We start from the raw sequence: 22,825 nt of genomic DNA, 5'->3' as shown, positions 1-22,825 counted from the left end.
TATAGGCAGTTGCAGGTTATCTCTGCACCTGAGTTTAGAAAGTGCTACTATCTCAGTAGCATGTACTCAAAGGCACCAATAAGGAAAGGTGTGGTACAACTATAAGGAATGGCACATTACAGCTGTAGAGAAAGTATGGGCTCCACTACTGCACAGCTATATAATTGAACACAACTGACACTGACCTTAATGGCAAAGTTGCTCATCAAGTTAGCTCCTTTTGGTACAATAAATAAATTCAGACATATTCCAAGGTTTTCTCACAAATAAATGACCTGTTCTGTAAGCTGTATGAATTTTAAGTATTAACCATGAAAGATGATGATGATACTGGCTCCTGGCTACACCAGGGCAATCCTGTGAACTGAAAGAAAACTTATTTGCACAACAGAGGGTAGGATTTTCTCTTGACATATCAATTTATGCAGAATTATCCAATCTTAGTGATATGCTAGGCATCCTTAAATAATTATTGATCAAAAGAAAGTCAGTCAATAAATTCAGAGTGATCACCTACTGTTTTATTCATAAGAATTCTTCCTACTCTTTCTTAGTAGCTATTTCTTCCTTCCTTCTTCATTACCTTTTACATTTTTCATCATGTGCTGTTATTTATCTGCTTTGCCTCGTAGCCGGTCCCTGTCTTTTCAAACTCTCTTCATGGGCAAGTTTTTTTAAAGCCTAGGATCATTCTAATTTTCTTTCTTTACACTGCAATTCTGTAAGATACTTTCAGAAGTGCTGCACAACAGCATTCCACATGATAAGAAACCATTGATTTATAATAGAACATCTTCTGTATTCTTCGTTACCCTATTCATTATGCACTGTAGTATCACATTTGCTTTGAGTGCACAGTTACACAGGTTAATGCTTCCCAAGATTCTTACATCACAGGCCTGTTCAGCAACTTGATTAGAATGGATATTCACTAGTAAATAGCTATGCAGACAATCTACAATGTTGATATCAACAGCTGGGATTCATCTTCCCTCATTTTAGCTGTCATAAAGTTAGGGGTCTTCTCTAAGCTATATTTAGGTTCCTTCTAATATTAATAAAGAAAAGGATATTTCAGAGAGACCTACCTCATCCCACAATAAGTGCAATAGGAGCAGATAAATTTCCCCTGAAGGTTTTGATCTTTCCACACACTTTAAAGCAATTAAAAGACTAAAAATTTACTGCTTGCATGACAAAAGTTAAAAGAAACTAGTTCGTTTCTCTACTCCAAGACATTACTTCTGATGTGTTCCAGCACAGACGGATCAGAACTCACACACCCATTCTTTATGCAACTATTAAACCTCACCAGATTCTTAACATTTAATTTGATATTTATTTATTCATCTCTAATATTTAAAATTCAAAAGAGCTGGCTCCCATATTTCTGTCCAAGATTACCCAGACTGTGTGATATGCATGGGACACTGCACACACAGTCAGTCCGATGCATCCCATAATAGGCAGCTATATCACATAGCTTGTGAGACTAATACATCCAGGACATATCAGCACTCCTACATATGTACCTAGCAAACACCCTGCATAGTCCATCGACCATATGCTGGACACGGTGGATTTAACAGACCGTCAGCTCAGAGAGGTGTGTGCTGTGAATCTGAAGTGTCTACGTGTTACTCGAGTACTACATGGACTCAATCCATGCCCAGTTTCTGCAGCCACTTTTGACAGGCTGCTGGACAGTCAGAAATCCTGCAAGTGTGATACAAAAAAGAGGGAAAGTGACAGACAACGTGTGCAAGGTAGAGTCTCCTGCCCAGCACAGAAGAAACATCCAGTGTGTATGTCATGGTTTAAGCTGAACCCAGGACAGTGTATATTTAACAATTTTTAAAAGTGGGGGTATATAATTTTCATTTCAAACACCCATTAAGCTATAATAAAAGATTGCTAAGGATAGTCAAGGCACATATACATACATGCATGTTTTTGTATACACACACACGCGCGCACGCACACACACTCTTCTTTCTTTAACTTGAAGCAATTAACAGCTATTAGCCTGAGCTGCTCACTGCTAATTTGAGGCAGAGGAATACACATGGCAGACAGATGTTCTCACTGTGAGCTCAAGTTTCCAAACAGAGAACCCTTGTTTTAATACAGGTGGGAGCTGAGGAATGAGAAATGTCTGTAAAACCTCATTCTAGTCTTAAAGAACTGGATGTACCATGATGCCCTCAGACCAGATTAAAAGAGTCTCTCTAAAATATTCCTTGGAGAGTAGTGTGTTTTCCAACTGGAAAGCCTCTAGTCAAATCATGACTTACTATGTTGCAAAAGCTACATTCTCGGTGTTTTCTAGCTGCAGGTCTCCTCCTGATGCCAAGGGAAGCAATAGCAGACTGGGTTTCCTGGGGAAATGAGGGGAGCTGTGGCTCCCTTAGCACTCAGTCATCTCCAGAGCAGCAGACTCCCCTACACACGGGAGAAGCCTTCCAGTGTTACTCAAGTGCATGCAGTTTTTGTAGTGTAGTCTTCCCAGGTCATATAGATCCAGTCCTCCATCTAATCCCAGTACAGAATTATCAGCCTTCCCATGTAAACTCCCATACCTAAGAAAATTTCACAATAAACAGAGCAGAACTTTTTTTATAATTGGGAGACATTAATGTTCTCCAATGGGAGAAAAATGTTCCATCAAGGAAGTAAAATAGGAGCTTAATGTAACCCAGTATTGCTCAAAAAGGGAAGCAAATGTGTTTTCTGTACCACCTGAATTCAAGCTCCATCTTGTCTCATTCTCTCTCTTTAGCATTGGTGACAAGCAGTTAACATCATCATGTCTGTAATCTCTGTGCCTCCTGAATTTTCTACAACCTGGCTCCCAGTTTTCACCTAAATGGCACATGTTCAGGAAGTGTTCCTCTGTACTGTGTTATTCATTCTCACGCTTCCCCAGGTATGAAATGGGGATAGACGGCCTTGTTCCACATCCAGCCCACGTGTCCTCAGAAAATCTCAAAACCAAGTAGTTTCTCATTCAATTTCTCTCACTCTCTCCTCATCTCCAAAATCATCAACTAGCTGACAAATTTACAGCCATCTTCCACTTTGAAGTTGCCCTATAGCATCTTTTTCCAATCTCTCTGCTATTTTACTTCCTACTGCAAATCTTTGTTCACTCCATTAACATTATTTGACTGTCAAATCAGCATAAACTTTTCCATTTGTTAAAATGATCACTTTCCTTTCCTATGTTCTGCTCTGTTCTCTGCACTTCATCACTAGCTTCTTTGTATTTTCCAAGTAGCCACAACAACAGCAAATTAGAGCTTCTGCAAACCTCATGGACTGTTATGATTATTGGTGATTGAACTTACAAAATATATCAGATTCACCAGGACACAAGTGATGAGCAGAGAAATCATCTGTTTTGTCCCAGATTGCATTGCCAAACTATAGCAGTCAGGTATAGACTCCTAGCTCATGACTTGCGATCCTAAAAATACACCTCTCTTGCACAGAACAAGTACCTCACACAGGCGGAATTTGTCACATTTGTACCAAACCAACATACCTGGATGAAGATATATTCATCCTGAACAACAAGAGAGCTGATGTCAATGGAGCGTGAGAATGGCCCACTCCTTTTGGTCTCTGAACACTCTTGGATCCGACAGGTCAAATAGTGTGTGTCTGCAACAGGAGAATATGTACACATGAGAAATGCCCAGGTAGGAGCCTGTTGTCTGCAAATGTCATCAGCAGCTTAAAAAAAGGTCTCAGAAGGGAAGTTTTAACCTCAGCTCCAATTAGATAGATGCTACTGCATGATCTACATCCAGCCTTTAAAAATGTAACTGCTCTCTGGAGTCAGGAATTCAACACACTTCCACACCCATCATTCTCTTCCCCATTGTGCAGACAGCCCTCACGATATTGGAGTTCAAACCATAAGTGGAGGGTACAAATCCTAAATGCATCAGAAAATTGATGATGAGACTATATGGAGCAGAAGATTTCAAAAGCCACTGAGGTAGAATTTATCAATTCCACTACCCTGCTCAGAACTATATCCACATCCTCCCCCTGAAATACCATAGCCTTGATGGTTTTAATTGTGGTTGTAACATACAAGGAGACAAAAAAAAAAAGCACAAACCAGCACTATTTTAACTTATTTTGCTGTGAAAATGACAAGCATCTCCCAAAATTAAGTCTTTAGAGCCAACATAAGCTAGGTATGAAAACACCATGGATATGCAACAGCATGACTAGCTGTAGAGTCCCAACAGTAGTTATATCCACTGCAAGTGGCATCAGACACTTCTGTCTAGAGAGAAGATAAGACCATCACACTAATGGGATGCCTTGTCAGGCCTTGGCATTGCCTGAGAGAGGAACAGGACTGGGAGAAGAGCGTGAGGAAGAAGTAAGGCAAAGGCAGACACACAGAAAGTTGCTTGGAGCAGCAAGAAGAGACGTGCTCACCTCCAGTAAGTTGGCAGGGGATTAAGCATTATTTCACTTAGGGTAAGAAAGGATCTCATGAAACAGAACAACCAAGGCACTGTGTCTCTGGATGTATGTAATCTAAATGTGCTATCTCTGCCTTTCAACTACCTTTCTAAAAACTGTAAATTAGGGAGAAAATGAAAATACAACTAAGATGACAGCTGCAGTGATAAAAGGGTCATATCTTTTACACTGTGGCACTTCTACAGGCTTCTTAGATTCACGCACTTGTTCCCTTTTCTACAAAGCGTGAGGACAGACCATCAATGAAGAAAACAGTAGGTTTATAAGGGCTGGGGTGTGCCTAGTGCGGTGATTTTTGTTCACAACTGCATTTTTTAGCAAGGATCATGTCAAATGGAGCCCAAAAGGATAAAAGGGAACTTTAAAAGGACAGTAACTAGCCTATCAAAGCTGCTTACAGGATTCTCCATCCCATAAAACCTGCTATTGTCCTTGGTCTGTGACAGAAAAATGTGGTTCCGTGGAAAGCACTGGGGGCACAACTGAAATCCTCTGATACTCAGGAAACTGCCTTTCTTGTTTCAAAGACAAGATTCGCAAACTGGCAGTTTCTGTCTCCAAAGCCTCATCCCACCAACAGACTCTTGAGAATGCAAAAAGAATGCAAGTCAGAGGCATTGATAGCAAGAACAGTAACTTTTAAAATATATTGTCTAAAAAATCACAAACTGCAACTAAGCTTTAATAAAGGTTTGTGCCCAACTGCAGGACCAAAGCTCCACATTTAAAGGCTGCATATGGGCTTCTGGGTTGAGGCACTGGGAATTTGAGGTTAATAAGGGCTACGTGGCTGATACAGAGCAGTTGCATAGGTCTGGTACAGTAATGAAAACAGTCCCACTGATGATGCTAAAGCAGCAGAAACTGTTGCTGGTGCCAGCTCAGAGTACCTGGAGGTAATTAAAGTGTATGGTGAAAAATATCTGACCTAGAGACAGTGCCAAGTAAATGGAGTATTGGAGTTTGCTTTCTCCCAGCATAAGATACCAGCAGCAGTAGGGAGGTCAGACCCTCAGACGGGGTAAATTAAGGTTCTTCATCAACTGACACATACATGTTTGGTCCAGAGCTGCTATTTACCTCCTCAGCATAGAATCTAAGACATCTTTGAGTTTGATAAAAGCAACTTCTCAGAAAACAAGAGGGTCTTATATACTGCCATGCTACCTAAAGAGCTCAGCAGCCTTAACTTGTTCCATGTGGTAGCACTAAAATTAGGCAGAACGAGGAGAGGTCAGGAGCCATATTTTTAGCAGCTCATTCCCTCTGGTATGTTCTCCCACACAGTCGCCTGGATATTCTTATCCCTCCAAAAAGAGGATGATTTGCTGCTGCTGAGTGACAGAATGGAAAGAGGAATAAAAACCTGCCACAAATAAATGCAGATAAATCACAAGTGTTGACATGACAACTAGCTACCTGCCTATTGGGAAATGTGTCATTTTGAGTGTGTTACACCAGCAATCAAATATACTCAAAGAATGGCAGCTGATTAATATTCACAGGAAGCTGGTGGCGGAGAAGGGGGGTAGCTCACTATCCATTTAGTCTCTTGTTTACTTATTTTCACCTATTTTACAACACAAGGCTAGGAAAAAAACCCAACCCACAGACACAAAATACCAGTCTTCAGACCCATCTGCCTTTGGACATCAAAATAAGTTCAAGTCTTGCTTTTTTTCCTGCTGCCCCACAGAAAATGAAAACTAATTACCTTTAAAATATGTCTAAAAATCAGATAAAAAATATGTTCACATTGTGTGTGACTCAAAGCAAGAAACAACCCCAAGACACTGCTCAAGCTTCTTGAAGGCTATGACCTCTTCATGAGCTATCGTCCCATTCACAGAGCACATCTTACCCTATACAGAAACTACAGGGCTCCTCAATGTAATTGTCAGTTTAAGAGAGAAGCTGTTATCTCCCTCTTCGCTGAAATGAATTAATTTTTCAGCCCTGTTTTGCACAGCTACAAGTTAAAAGGACAGCTGCCCAGAGAAGCAGGTGGCATGTGCTCAAGCTATGCCTTTAAAGCCTTGCTTACCTTTACGTGGTAGGTGTATGCGTTAAGGGAGGTTGGCTTCTACATGGGGATTGTTTCTAATTTATATATTGTCCCACACAACACCAGGATTAGAGGGTTTAAGTGTTGGGGGCTTTTGTTTGGTTGGTTTTTTTGTGTTTGTTCACTTGTTTCTTTGTTTAATTATGTTCCATTGCAAAAGTTGTTGAGAAGAGTTCTCTATTTCATAGACAGCCTCAAAAACTTCCCATGCTTATAATCCAACATCCAGCTACTTTCTCAGTCCATCTGTGAGTGAAGCAATACGGACATCAAGCAGCCTGGAGGGTTTCCTGCAGCTCAAATCACAGCATCCATAACTGCACACAAACCCTTCCCACCAACTTGTTTCACTTAGGGTAAGGGAACGGCTTTCTCAGATGTGCAGCCATTTTGCAAGTTGAGGAGCAAGAAACACCTCCCCATTGCCAGTTAACGTAGTGTCCCATCTTGTCCCATCTTGTTCCATCCCAATCCATGAGAATTTGGAATGTATTTTTACCCTTTTCAGAAGCGATGAAACAGAAATAATTTCTTGAAATTTGCAATGATAAACTGGTGAAATAAGTCAACCTACTAAACCTCTTCTTTGCCCACCAGTCATGACAGCTTTGGCAGGAAGCAGGAGCACACAAGAGGCTCTCTCTGGTGGATAACAACCAAAGACATGGGTCCCTGAAGGAAGGCACTGAAACAGTCAAACCTGTCACTTTGCTGAAGGATGCAAAGGGCAGACCTATGTGCAGGTTACTGTGACTTACAGAGACACAAGACAGCAAGCCTACTCCTTCCTGGCATCATTAACAAGGCAGCTAGAAGCAGGCATGGCTGGCCAGCATGGCTAACAAGAAGAAAGGGGGCTGATGGAAACAAGTTCATTGGCAGACTGGCTCAGCTTAAGTCATGTCCTGGTGCCAGGCAAGACTTAAAATCATAAACTACCAGTGATGGTTACCATGGGAGGGAGAAAAAAATTAACTGGCCTTGGCAATTTTTCCCCCAAAGGGAAAGAGAATCTATGTATGTAGACAGGACTGTAATTATTCCCCAGGAATTAGTTACCTTGTTTTATCTTTCTGGTTGGGGGGGGGGGGTGTGTGTGCCCCTTTTCCCTTTAATTAAAATACTGTTTATTGCACCGTATCTGTGAGTGGGGAGAAGATTATCCCAGTGAACATCAGAAAGTTTAATATATCTTTCCCAGAAGTGCTGGCGGGTGCTTGTGTCAGTGTATTTCTAACAGTTCCCTTGCATTCAACCCTGTCCTTGCTGCTGCCTATTACACCCAGGCAGAAGGTACAGTGCCCAAGGCTCCTACATGTTTTTATAATTTAAAAATGCAAGCCTAGATTATTATTCTGCTACAAGAGCGCTGCCAAGATGTCAAAAAATATATTAAAAACTTCATCTACCACAAAAGACAGGAACAGCTTGAGATCAGCTAGGCAATGGCATTAGCAGCATCTTGAAAATATTTAAGGGGACTAGACACTGTGGCAGATGTTCTTCCAGAGACCCTACCATTCCTAATGACTGGGACAGACAAAATCATAAGGCAAGACATCTTGGAGGACAGACACCAGAGTGGTGAACAGGACATCCACTTTCCGGCTCCATGAGCTTATTGATAGCCCTGACTTATTTATGGGTGAACAAGACTCTATCATGCTCCACCATCTGTTCTCAGACACAGAGCATATTCCGGGCTCCAGTGTCTGAATCAGTATTAGATATGTTCTTGAGTCCCATTACTGATAAAAGAAAAAAAGAAAAGAAGAATCAAGTCCAGGAGCCTAATCCTAAATACTGTTTCCCCCCCAGTATTTTTGTTTTTAATGAAAAGTATGAAGGAAAACAGAAGAGGAAAGACAAATGTCCCCTCTAGAAGAATCATGTATTTTTCAAGTGGCCAGGGACATTGAAAGTGTGGATTCTTGCACCTGAACTGAACCGAGCAATGGCAATACTCAAATCCATGTCTGTTAACACATCAAGTAAGTGACTGAGACACCAGACTGACCTAACAGGCACTAAAAAAGCCTCCTCTTCATTTTCCCTACTACTGAGGAAAACTTTCATCAGAAACTTTCTGATCAAGGGGAAATAACTGCAGGGACCCATTTTCCAGCAGGTGTAAGTGCTTCAGCCATTTCACTGAGAGCATGAAAGCCCATTTTGGTTACAGATCCAACTAGGAGAGAAGTTCAACCTCCCATTCCTAAGTACACAGAGCTGTAACATTTCACGCCAGGTGAGGCTATAGCTTTGAGGCAGTCGATGTTTTGTAACACAAACTAATATTGTTTTAAGGCTTAGAAACTCTAATTGGAGCAACACAGTTGTGTTGTGCTGCATTTGGCTGGGAGAGGAGTCATTCTGGTGCTGTTCCCCAGCAGGACGTGCCAGCAGGACCAGCACAGCCTGCCAGGTCTCGCCTGTGCCTGCTATCTGCTGGGACAATGGCTTGCAATGGGCCTGTTTTGCTGACACTACTGGTTATATCTGGCTTCCAGCGAAACCCTCAATATCACCAACTGCCAATTTCAAAATGCTGAATTTATGCATTAAAACAAGAACAAATAGCAAACCCCCACAGCAAACAAGACCTGAAGGAAGAGTTGTCTGCAAACTGGGGATACATCTTTCAAACAAAGCATCTACATCCTTGACATATCCAATATTCAAAGAGCTGGGTGAGCAAGTTTAAACTTAGTTTGAAAATAAACTCCATCAGCAGTTTGTTTGCTTACTTGCTTGCTTTTTTCACTTGCTTTTGGCCACTTCTCCCAGCATCCCTGCAACAGCACACATAGCAGCAAAGGCACTGAAGAAGCCTCCCTACCTTGCCCACCCACCTGTTCGCCTGTTTTGCTTTTTCCCCATATTCAACAAACAGCTGTCACCCCCAAGCTTTTATTGCCTGGTTATTTATTCAGCTGCCATCACTAAATAGCAGTGGGAGGCCAATGAGTGATTTTAGAAGATCCACAGCCTCAGAGAAGCCACTCTGATAGACAGAACCTCGTTCACACAGCATCTGGCCTACGCAGCACTTCACTAAAGCAGAGAAAAGTTTGCAACCAACAAAAATGAGGCCTTTTCCTCCCAGAAATCCTCTACAAATTCAGTCCTATGCTGCTTTTCTAACACTGTCCCTGTAGCATAAAAGGGACACATGTCCCACTGCTGTGGTGGCACTGAGCTGGAGTAAAGCTGGCTCTAACCCAGGAGCAGATGCATTACCATGCTGTAGTTCCTGTGAGAAATACCTAAAACACTTTGGAGAGAGCAATAGAAAAAGTCAACTTACTTCTAATACCAACTGTCGTCTTCGTTACAGGTTAATTACCTAGGAATCCATTCTGCTGCAAATGTGGCTAGATTCATTTCAGTGAGGGGTTAAGAATTATATTTTTTTCTATTTCTTACTTCAGATCCAGGCACCTTTTCAAGGCCTGTAATATTTGGGTATGGAGCACCTATTTATACATCATAAGCAAAATTGAAAAATACTTTTATTATGAGACAAAGGGTACCTGGGGCATAGGGACATTCTGGACAGGGGAAAAATCTGATTGTAGGTGATTTCTCAAATTCCCAGGTACACCATAGCTGTTCTGAAGACCTCTGGAAATGCATGGAGGCTGCACTGCGCGGTACTGGTAAGCAAACTCTTTATGATTCGTGTAAACTACATGATACTGAAAAAGCTAAATAGGGAACAGAATAGAACACTCCTTAACCCAACAGATTGTGCTTCTGCCTAGGTTCTCCACAGACACAAGCCCTGCAGCCTGTGAATTTTCCCCCCAGGCAGGGGCTAAGGATAGGAGAATGCTTTACACCAAACCCATGACCCACATCTTTCTTACCAACTGAAATGTAAATGAGGAGACAAAATAAGTTGAGTGAATTTCTATTCCCACTCCCAAAGCCCACTTTTTCAGCATTGGCCACAGGCACTCACGTCCATCAGCAGTCCGGGCTTCCATGTGCACAAGGTCAGGTTCTTTATCCAAACCAGCCACCGACCTGGTTGGGGGCAAAAAGAGAGAGAAGGAAGGCAGCCAAGTTAGATAAAAGGGTGCAACCAGACAGAGAGAGGGTGAGGAGAAGCAAACCAAGTTCAAATCTAACTTGTGACACCTGGTATGTAGATCCCTACCTCCTACCAACTTGTCTCCTTTGTGTTTATAAGATAGACACCTTCCCAGGCGCTGGTGGGTGAACCTGCCTAGCCCTTGTCTACGAGATCAAGACTACAATGACCATTCTTGTGGACACAAAGCAAGCTGGTTCTAAGATCCAGTAAAACCAGACGTCTGTTTTAATATTGAAGGAAAGACAAGGGCACAGCAGCCCCATGCTTATAGAAAGGATGTTAAAAGGGGTCTTACTTGGCTGAATAGTGACATGAGAGACTGATCTGCCCTTGTTTTGCTGGGCAATCCTGCTGCTGTCTACCTCAGTTTCCTCATCTTCGAAAGAAGAACAACGACGCACATATATATGGTGAACTTGTGGCAAAAACAATTCTAGAAATAATTCATTATTCACCTCATTATCCCACGCCACAGCCCTAGATAATCATGAAACAAAGGCATAATAAGTTTCTTTAACCTGACTGGCTGAAACCCAAGCACCTCAAGTCAAATCTTCCTGTGCATTGTTATTTTACTCCCTAAAAATATTTTGCAAGGCACATTACAAAGATAGTTTTCCTTCTGGCACAGGGAAAGTCAAACCCAGAACAGAAATGTTATTATTAGTGTCCTGGCTTGGAGATGAACATTTAGTCCTAGCAATGGCTGGCAGGGAAAAAAAAATAAAAATCCATAGATGTCCACGTGATTTATGGAACTACTTCTTCTAAGTTAACCAAAGGGTTAGAATAAAAAGAGACAACGACAAAAATCAGTTTCTAATTTTGTGGAAGCTGAATTTGATACAGTAGATTGTAAATAATAGATTCCCTCTGAGCCAGCCAACGTTCACAATTCCCTAATGTTCTGATACACTCTTATCACAATCTTTTGCTGCTTTCATCCTTGGGGCATCAACAGCTAAAACATTAGGAAAAAAAAAAAGTAGTAGTAGAAAAAAAGGAACAAACAAAATACAGATGCTCTAATACATTTTTGTGAATCTCACAAAAAACATAGTCACTGAAGCAATGACAAACATATGAATGTGCTGGAGTTCAGCTAATCTCCGCCAGTGCTGCAAATGTCAAAACAACTACATTATGACCCACTGTGTAGGTAACTGAAATTGGCACTGCTTGTTAACTAGAGCCCCACATCAATAGCGAGTCCATTCACAACACACTGCGAATTGCAGCCAAAAAACCCAACACAACAAAACAAAGCCACACACAGGCAGAGCTTTCATCATTCTACTTCCAGTGAGAAATAGTCTGCTCCTTAATCGCTACCATCGGTTTCAGGGTGATCCCACAAGGAAGAAAGTGCTGCCTGTTATTGGTAAGGATGCCAGAATGGGCTGGAGTCCCTGTGACTATGTAATTATTGGTGTCAAATCTTCCAAGTATCTGGACACAGGTAAAAGTGACAGTAGGACAAATAGAAATTCCTTACAATGTCAGCAAAAAACATTATGGTGTGCAGCAACGTTATTTCCCAAGATATCTATAGAAAGGGCACACATTCTTCTAGTCCATAGCAGAAATTTTCTTCCGTTTTCCCCATAAGTAGCCCTAAATGCTGCCATTTCAGCTATTCAGCAGTCATGACTCTCACCTACAACATGCCAATAGGGACAGAGGTACATGCTTACCAATACCTCTATCCATCACAGCTTTATGAAAGGAAGAGTGGTAATTTCAGTACTTTTAGGTGCTGGTTGGGATCACATTAGGGACCTGCCGACAGCTCTTCCCAGCAGGCTTTCTACTGAAATTCAGCCCTCACCCTGGAGCATCCACTCCCTAGGCTTCTTTCTCAAAGCCAGACACCAGCCTTCTACTAAGAGTCATTCGCTGTGCCCTGACACCACAACACCAGGCTGCCTGACCTGCTCCCTACACCACCTTCTGCATCCCTCCCCCTGCAGCAATGGGGCAAACCTACTCCTGGCCCAGGGAATAAGAAACATCCATCTGCCACAATACTATTAATTTTAAAAGGGATTGTAATTAGAAGAACCTAAGTATTTCCAAACAAATTCCAAAATACTCATTATCGCTGTGCATTTGCATACGCAAGCTCTGTGGATCTGCTCATAATGCCTATTAAGTGAGCACCAGGGGACAACAGGAGTCTCCTGAAACATGTCACTCTAGCTCGAAGTTCCTTCCCAATGTCATCTACTTGTTTCCTTAATTAGTTTTGACAAGTCTGATGGCTCTTTTCAGAACAACGATGAAAAAAGGACCAGCATACAGCACCCCCTAGCACTCCTCTGCTCTCCAAATACAGTACTTCGAGCGGAAAAGCTCACAAAGCAATCTCCTGCAAGCCAAAAGCAAGACAAGCTCCTGTTATCTGCAGGCAGATAACAAGCCTGTAAAGTTAACTGCATCGGTCATCCTTCCATCTCCCAAACCATATCTTAGATCATCTTCTTATATCAAAGACTCTGATTGCAAAACAAATCCCCAATCAATGCTGTTTTTTCATGCCTCGCCTGATGTCTGTTCCCACTGGCAAAGAACATAGCTTTGCTTTGCAGTGCTCTGACTCCTGAATACGGTATTTTCTGTAAATGATCTCTCACCATTTGTCTGGAGAAGCTTTACATGAAGAATGCAAAAAAAATCAGTCAGTGGAAAGAGCAAGATGTGAATGCAGGTTTTGGAGCACAGCTGCTCCAAAAAGCTATTCCTTTATCCCATGTAGTAATTTCTCTGGTCTTGAGAACTCACTGCAATGACCTCTCAGGTCTGGCAATACAAGAGTAGCAACAAAAGAAAAGATGGCTTCACAGCCTTATATTTTCTCATACATTATCTCTCTGAAAAACAGTTGGAAGATGCACTGCTCGAAACTATTTAAGTAAGTAAAGTATGATGAGGAGAGATTACACCATCCCTTGATTTACAGTTTCCTTTCATGTGCTCTACAGCCAAGTGGAGCCCACAGAGTGGGGTGGCCGTAAAGGGTTTTCATAGCTCTATGGCTGACAAGCAGCTCTATTTCAGAGGCTTACAAAGACAAGAGTGTTTAACAACAGTTACAAGCCTAAGCTCAGCTTGAAAACAGTTTTCCTGCCACACAGACACACCTAAGGCTTCAGGCTCAGCTCAGCTCTGTATTTTGTGTGTGCACAGACTCCAGAGCATAAGCTAAACCAAGGTCCACAAAATGTGCCCGTGTATATTGCTGCCTTGGACGGCCGTGGGGAGAAAAAAAGGCACTCTCATTGTGAGAAGCCACGCTAAATCAACATCCTCCACCATCCCTATTCATTTATCACCACTCAGATGAAAAAATGCTGAGAGGATGCAGGCAGAAGTGACAGGAAAGGTCATTTTTTTTCCTGCTGACATGTTCCCTGACTGCTGCAAAGGCAGTTTTTGAAACGTGGAGCCTGCAGCCACTATTGCAGCTGATGTGGGATCACAGGCCAGTTAAGATTCAAACTACCTCTGAATCCCATTAGGAAGGAAGCAAGTGATACTTTTTTCTATCTTCTGCTGCTGCTTTTCTCTTCTGTTCTCATGGTAGCTCTAGATTTTCACAAGATCTTTCCTCCCTTCTTTTCAGAAGAGGATTGTGTGTTCTTGAAAGCTGAAGGATGGACAGGATCCTGGCAAGATCCTTGTCTCTATTTTGAAGGAAAAGTGTTGTGCACGGATATACATTTACTAGACCTCTCTGCTAATACTTTTTCTCTGACCAGGAGGGAGAGAAAGCGAGAAGGGCAAGGAAAACACAGCATTCTGCATTGCAAGTAGCTATTCTTGACATGTTTCCATACAAGACCTTATATAGCTCAAAATAAAAAATGCTAGCCTATGCAAAGAAAGGAAAAAAGAATTCCACAGACTGTCTGGATTACCTGCCTAGTACACACTTCAGCTCACTGTTTCTACCAATTCTACTGCCTTTCCATGGAAGAAACCATTTTTTGTTTTTTTCCCTACCCATTTTCCAGACATCAGGCATTTAATGACAAAAGGCAGCACTGAGATTTGGCTACTCCAGCATCTTATATCAAAAACTCTGAGCAATTCAGACTGCCTGCTGTTCATTCCTGCTCCCTAAACCATCTATAGAGAATAAGAGAAGCTCTATTCCTCCTTTTCCTGGACCCACTTGCTGGTGGGAGTGGACGTGAGCAACATTTCTGTTAAGGATTTAAAACAAGGTAAAAAATGAGGAATCAGCTTTTTAAACTTGGTCTGGAATCTACTGGATTGAGCTTTTTACCAGGGGTGTGCTTAGTTTGTGACCACTCAAGATGGCATTCCCCAGCTTTGGCTTTGAAAACAAAATCAAAACTTTTACAACAGATTGAGACTTTCCCAAGATGGCAACTTGGAAATTAATTTTTGCAGGTTGGGATGTCAGACTGAAGGCAATTGTCACTGCTGATGTAAAGAGACAGAGGAAACAGATGGAGACTACTTATCAGGATGTTGTGCAGTAGAGAAGGGCTAGAAATGGGAAGGAACAAGGCACATTCACTGTGCAATAATATGTAAAGGGGGAAAAACACATCCTCTTGCTGAAGGCAACTGCGGTCAAATTAGTGGATGCTGCCAATTAGTCTGCTGCAATTTTAATTGTATCCTGCCCCTGCAGTGAATAAACATTTCCGTGTGGTGCCAGGCAAGCAATCCATGGGAATAAACTCATTCAAGCAACAAAAGGTCCAGGTCTATATGGGCAGCTGGGGGCAGAAACTGATCCATACAATTCCTGCTCAACTGATCTGGATTTTTTCACATAACACCATTGCTAAATCATACATAACCTTTCCAACACGGACCAACAGCCAACAGGCTACCGTCTCCATCTGATATGGCATCACGTTTGTCTAGGTATCAGTAACTGCAGTTAGCTTCAGATGGTCAAGGGGATTCTGTGTATTCATCTGTTATTTACTGCAGTCAAGTTCAAAACTGGCTCCATCAGGCTTTAACTCTGCACCCATAACAGTCAATGTGCACACAAGCTGCATACGCCCCAGGCTGACAACACAGCACAAACTACCCTCGTTAAGAACAGATACAAATGTTCAACTGTTGGGGGAAAAAAGTATTTATTAAACACATAAATACAGTATTATTCTCTGTGGCTGAACAGGGGGAGAAGCTGCTGCATGGCATAGGACGTGATGAGGTCTCTGAAGAGTTATGGACAAAACCTCCTTGCACAGCATATTTCAAATGAAGCTTGCAAAAAAAGCTGGGCAGGAAGATACTGTAAGAAAGTGTCTTAGCCAGGTCCCTGGAGCTTTCTATGTCTTTTCCGGTGCTAATTTCCGTGATGCTACAATTCTGGACATCAGCAAAAGTAACTGTTGAGAGACTTAGCTTGCAAGATAAGTGATAAAAAATTGCCAAGAGTTTATTCTCAGCTAATTTCTTTTCAGCAAAGCCAATCCTTTTTAGAAAGGTCCCAGTGAATTTTAAGGAAGTGTTCTGCCTGGTATCTCAAAGGAAACAGCATCTGCATGTGTTTCTATATGTGCATACATGTATCTGCCTAACTGCATCTCATCCCCACTACCTGCTGAAAGTCTAAACCTGTAAATTACGTGTAAACTCAGTGAATTACAGGCCCCAGAACTATAAAGTTGCTACACACAGTTGTTTCATGGATACAGCAGGCCAGGAAGAGGAAAGAGGTCCAAATCAATGCTCTCATTTAGGCTCAAACATGTCACCAATCACTAGAGAATCCACGCAAGACAGCAGGCTCTGCTACACACAGAAATATTTTTAACTCTTCAGAGAAGGTGACTCTTTGTATCACAGAAATTAACAGCAGTGGGAGAGAAATGCCACTGAGCCCGAGAATACGTTTAAAGTATATTTATCAACAGAACAAAGCTGCTGTTGATCCATGTTTTTTCTTTCCCCTGTATGCTAATACCAAAAACTAAGAAAGTACAAATAATTCTGTCTACTTTTCATCCAGTTAATAGCTCAGTTCTTTAAAGTGCTTCGGCATTTCTTCCCCAACCTATACTATAAACCCCAATAAACATAACCAAACTTTTGTGAAATAAACTCAAAAAAGCATGTGGGTAGAAGGGTGAAGATCTTTATTTACAGCCCTGTCAAGGTTTGAAAGGGTCAGCAGCACAGGCAGGGTATGTGCTGGAGGTGGCATCTTAATTTCCCAGCAGTGCCTGAAACTAGTTCTCATGGGGACTGAGACTCATGCAGGGAGCGAATCTGTCAGTCACATCAAGCCAGAACTCATAGCCGGTGTGCTCCCAGGTGCAGTCACAGTCCTGCCACTAACTTACCAACTAAATAACCCACTCCTGTGCAGTCTGCTGCTCCTGACTCATCAGGGTACAGCTGATCCAGGCTATATGAAAACAGCCCTGGGGGCTTATGCTGATTGAATAAGAAGCCAAGTCCTAGCAGCACCTGCATTGGGATATGGTGGAAGTAATGAAGCATCAGCTCATCAGGTTAAGATGTTATTGTCTTGAAGATATCTCAAAGCTTTAGGGCATGATATACCATCAGCTCTCTGTCCCACATGCATCTAACACAGACAGTGCAGCTTTAAGGAAGGCATTTCTAGAGAGGAGATAAGAGATTTACCTGGCGTTAGAGGTCTGCAAACTTTATGGTGGAAAAGTTCAAAACATTCCAACAGAATGGATTCTGGTTTGCTTTCTGAAGGAAGGGACACTTTTTGCAAGACACTCTTTTATTTTTACTTTTAATAGTCTAAATTTAAGTCCTTTGAGGAAACAAGAATAAAAGTATATTTTAGGAAACACTAAAAAATTACACATTTTTAGGTAGCTTTGTCTCCTTTCTCATCCTTTTCTTCCCCCACCATTCCGCATCACTTTTTTTTTTTTTAATAGGAGAGGAATAAAATAGAAATAGAAACATGAAATGCAGAAATCAGTGTACAAAAGTCATTTTTGTGATAAATCTAAGACAAATTATTGAGGGGAGGGGGGGAAATCTACTCCAGATGAATATTCATTATATTTAGCCAAAAATTTTTCGCTGGAAAATAAATTGTTTCCCAATGGAAAATCTTGGAGTAGAACAGTTTGTGGGTGGTGGTGGTGGTACAGGGGTGGTGTGAGGGGTGTTTTTTTCTGCTTTTTGGAAAAAATAAATAAATCAGGCAAATTACATTTTCTAGCCAGCTATGTTTTTCTCGGATCTGTGAAGCTCAAGCACAGAGTTTTTGCTTCTCTTCCAAGACTGATCATTGACATATTGAGTGACTTTCATCTGCTTGCATTTGGTTTAAAATTAGTTTAATGCCTACTATATTATGAAGCCCAGTTAATTAATGTTTGCCCAGTGCTTGGTACCGTCTTTCGAAAGTCATGTAGATGGGGAATTGCTATAGATTATTGCTTTGGTTTTTCAGGAAACAGGAATCAGACCCATTTCTGACCACTTCAGAAAAGCAAAGTACATGCTCAAAGAAGCCATCAGCTCAGACTGTCAGTCTTGCAAACAAAAACTTCACTGGAGTTACTGTTCCCCCGACCCCTGACCCTGAAGGGAATGTTTAGAAGACACATAATATTCCTCTAAGTTTGTCTCCTAGCAAAAGTATCTTAAACATGACCCATTCAAGCAACGTTTTACACGAAAATAAGGATTCTCAGTTCACTGTGTGTTTAATTGTCTTCATGTTTATAACATTTTCTGGCTGCGTATATGACATGCCTGAAACACTAAGGCTGTGATTCAGCTGTTAACAGAGAGGCAGAATACAAGGCCTCTGAAAAGCTTCAGAGTGAAAACATCATTTCATAAATGCATGCAGCAGTAGATGAATAAAAATAAAACTTAAATTGTCCAAAGAGAGGATGCCAGTATGCAGCTTGGCACAGGCAAAACTATTAGGATATGCTGATGAGCCCCATATGCCTGTGGACATTGTACATTGTATTAATTAAGGAAGGATGAGTATCCACGTTCCCTGTTGCAGGATATTGTGAAGAATCACCCTAGGATAACATCTAACATTCTGGAAATAAATTTGTTTTTCAGTTTATGCATTTTTGGAGAAAAGCAATGTGAAAAACTAGCTTTGTGTCACAAACCTTTTGTGACAGTTGTTTCTCTGCATTACAGATGCTAACCTGAAGAGAACAAACAGCTTATTTCATTCTTTGACTTTGAACCATCAGCCAGGAAAGGACAAGAGAGAGAGAGGAACAAAGAAGAAGGGGAAGGAGAAGAAAGACAGAGGAGAATAAACGACTTGTTCTGGACCAGCAAACATAAATGTACTAACATGTCTCCTTGCCCCCAAAAAATCACACTCAATTAGCTACTGAGAGCGAGATGTTCATTTGTCCCAACATCCACAAGAGGAAAAGACAAAGAAGCAGGAAACAAAAAGGATTTTGACAGCGGACAGATATGCAAAGAAAGGCTCTGTCTGTAGGAGCAGCAAGTCTGCATGGCTATGATGGGTAAAAACAACAGTGACAGGAGGTCTGCAGATCACCACGTGTCTCTTGACAAGATAGGATTGCATTCAAACCAGAAGCATCCTCACTGACAGAATGGAGAGGATATGAATAAAATGGCCACAGCCACTTGTGGGTCTCTCCATCAGTGGAAGAGTGACACTGCAGAAGGAGAGACCAGAGAAGACAAGGAGCTTTTATGGGTTTTGCTTCAAGTTAGATGGATGCACAAACAATAGGGAGACAAGGAAGCCTAGGAGGCTGAGTGCTAGACACACTCCCAGCTCTTCACAACGGAAAAGTCTCAAAGCATCTCCATCCCCAAAGCATTACCCTTTTTAAGTAAGAATGGTCAGGGCAGAATGCTGAAGCGGGAGTTTGTGCTACTCACATGCCAAGAAGTAAAGATGTATGGGCGAGCGGCAGGTGATTAAAGAGTTTCTCTTTGTTGAGTTCTTAATCTGTTGTTACAGATGAGCAATAAAAGGAAAGAAAAGTACAAGGCTAAATGAAAAGTAATACTCTGCTGTTTTCTAGCCTCAAGGCAAATTCCAAACTGTCAATGCACTGTTCACATCTAATGATTTGTAGGAAGAAAAAAAAAAACCAAACCCAGAAACAATTCTGGAGAAACTACAGTACATCCAGAAATGGCTTCTGGGAGTCACTATTACAAATTGCCCCTAAAATCAGTATTATAATAGAACATGTCTCCTTCCCTCAAAGATTTTCAATCAAAACCTGAAAACTAAAAGTATTGTGAGCAAAACCTAAGAATGTTTCTGCACCCTTCAGCCAAAAACCTGGCAGGGTTTTGGGTTTGTTTTTCTTTATTTTTTTCCAATAAAAAGTGGATTTTCTCCTACGGGAGACAACCCAGATCTACTGACATCAGCTTTGAAGTCTACAGGTATTATTTATTACTTCTTAAGTTCATGCTGGCAGTCACAGGCCAGTATGTTTCTCTCTCAGACTCAGCCACAGAACCTCTGATATATCACTAAACATGGAAATCTGTTTAGTGTCTACATCCCATTTTATTGCCTTCTGCCCAGTGGAGGACAATTATCTGTAAGACAATTACAGAGCTATGATAACCACTGCTATTCCAATTAGCTCACTACAAATATGCAAGTGAAACAGCCTCACTCACTGGCTTCTCGTCTTTGTTCTGTATATGAGCAGCAAGAGACAAGTTACGGAATAAACATTATTTAAAAGAACCTGTAGTGCAGCTAATAAGATACTCCTTCCTGCTCTTGCATTCTGATGTAGCTTCATGCTCTCTATGCTTAACAATAGCAGAATTAAACTCATCTCATTTTACAGAGGAGGCTCAGGGGAATGCCAGGGAACGAAAGGATGGGTGTTTCAATTTCTTCTCTTGCCGAGAATGAATTCTGCCTCATATAACTGCTGATGAATTGTCGTTTTAAGAGAGTTTGTTAATTTCCAGCAGGCAGAAGGCATAAAGAGGGACCTCCTTATCTTTAATGGATGGTATTGAGCGACACAAATGGCTCACGTTTAAATGAATGCAGAAACATCTTGTCTGCTTTACCATGATAAGACTGTTCTTTCTGCACAGCATGGGTTCAGCTCCTTCTGTTAAATAAAACAACTGTTTTTGTTCAACTTAATAGCAGGAAAACTTCCAAAAGTTCAGAGGCTGAAATCAATTCCGAGAAATTAACTGGAATTTACCTGAGTCCTTCCTTATTCTTCTTGAGAAAATCTACCTGAACGGCATTGAGGTATGACTGAAAATCTAGTTACAAGCAGAAATGATCCAGGATATTACTGATGTACTTGTTGAGGATAAATTCTCCATTAGATTGCAACTTTCTCTAATGAAAGGATGCTTCCAGCCCCGAGGTTGACCCCGTCTCTTGAAATCCAAGTAGGCCACCCGGGATGAGGTCTGGAGCTGAGGAGAGGCTAGGTCCAGGAAAGATGCTCTCTCCCTGATGTCAGCAGGTGTTTTGCCACTGAATGAAATGGCTGGAACATTATGTCCATAATCAGAATATGTGAAAAGATCATTCCTAAATGATCAGAACAGTGGTGATTTTTAAAACAACTCCCAACGGTTTCTTCTTCAGTCATCTGAAAACAAGAGGGGTTCTTTCCCACACTGAAAATTCATCCATCTGTGCAGAAGCAGAGAGATTACTGTGGTATAGAACAAAGGCCAAAACCTAAGCTGAATCCCACACAGAAGTGGGAGTATATTCCTTGCTAGCCAAAAAGCGCAAAATATGATACTACTGTCAGCCTGGCAGCCCAGCTTTTGATTAGCTTTGCCAAGCTATGACAGTATGGGAGATCCCCATATGCCTCAGAGAGATGCATTATTCAATATATTAATTGGAGGGCTGGCTTTCATCACTGCTTCCTACAAAGTATGACAAAGAATTACTCTGGGACTGTTACAGACAGGCAGAAATTAATTTGTGCTTAAGTTCACATGCGTCAGGGAGAGACAGAATGAACTCAGCCCAGGCAGGTCACACGAATCTGCAACAGCATTTAAGCTTCCAACACCAGCCTGTGAAACACAGAAATGAAGTTTGGACGTTTTATCTGGTACCTTCTTGCATAAGAACGAAACAGATCCTTCCATCATCCACTATCCAGACAGGCATAGCATTGGGATCCAGTCCAGGGATCAATCTCGGTTGGTACAAACACTGAGCAAATTCCTCTTTAGGTCTTTCTTACTAGTGGTTTATCTGGTCTGCTCCAGACTCAGACACTTAAGTCACAGCAGAGTGGCGGGACCACAAAGTTAGGGATCGGAGAATAGCAATGGAGGAAATAAGAGATGAAACTGCCCTCTGGGACATAAAGAAAGCTCACAGATGAGAGACCAAAGCAAAAGGCTTTTTTACGGCTGAAAGCCCTAACCGCAGTATAATATGTGATATTTAGTGGCAAGCATTAAATTTAAAACCAATGAACAGAAATATTTCAGCCCTTACTTTTCCAGTCTTAAAAAAAAAAAAAATAAAATAAAAAAATCACTGCCAGACACAGTACATTAAAGTCAGAAATATGGCTAAACAGCACAAATTGTACTAAAATCACAACAAAACACAAATTCTAAAAGCCAGCTAGTATATGTGTAAGACATTCCAGTTACATTAGTGGAGAAGGGATAATCCTTCCTTCTGAAAGATATGCTGTGTTTCTCAAGCAAAAGGAGGTTAGAAAGAAAAGTTCCTCAAATGCAACTTATTCCAAAATTGCCCTTCCAGAGCATATACACCACCTGTTGACTGTTGTGATAGCAGCCAGAATTTCAGGGGCTGTATATGTATTGTGAGCTTGCTACGATGTGGCTCTTTTCTTGAGGTTCATTTATTATGTAGTTCATGGGTTTTAAAGGAAAATTTAAAGTATTTTAAATTATTTCCCTTTATAATCACACACAATCTTTGTAGCCAGTCTGTTACTTCGTTTTATCTTGCTAAAACATCTTTGAGCCCAGGGAGCCTGGTAGCATGGCATCCACAGGACTTTGTAAAAATGTCAAACACTTCTTTTCCTAGGCAAGCAGGCACTAAGGAGAGGAGCATAACACAGTAGAAAAATCAGGCATTGAACATCCTTTAGAAGTTCTTCAGATGCATCAGCCACTATGTAGGGTTTACATTC

At 41.4% G+C, this 22,825-nt stretch overlaps 1 protein-coding gene across 2 annotated transcripts in view; it reads right to left on the bottom strand.

Moving 5' to 3' along the window:
• Nucleotides 1-22,825, bottom strand: part of SORCS3 (sortilin related VPS10 domain containing receptor 3) — a 299,459-nt gene that overhangs the window by 82,922 nt on the left and 193,712 nt on the right. For both annotated transcript variants that reach the window (XM_030488031.1, XM_030488030.1), the window contains exons 6-7: nucleotides 10,536-10,600; nucleotides 3,545-3,663 (exon numbers count right to left, since the gene is read on the bottom strand). In XM_030488031.1, coding sequence (XP_030343891.1) covers nucleotides 3,545-3,663; nucleotides 10,536-10,600 — 184 coding nt within the window. The remainder of the gene's footprint in view (nucleotides 1-3,544; nucleotides 3,664-10,535; nucleotides 10,601-22,825) is intronic.

The sequence above is a fragment of the Strigops habroptila genome, chromosome 5, assembly GCF_004027225.2.
Source record: "Strigops habroptila isolate Jane chromosome 5, bStrHab1.2.pri, whole genome shotgun sequence".
Lineage (NCBI taxonomy): Eukaryota > Metazoa > Chordata > Aves > Psittaciformes > Psittacidae > Strigops > Strigops habroptila.
The sequence above is the reverse complement of the archived record's forward strand: the minus strand, read 5'-3'. Positions and strand labels throughout refer to the sequence as shown.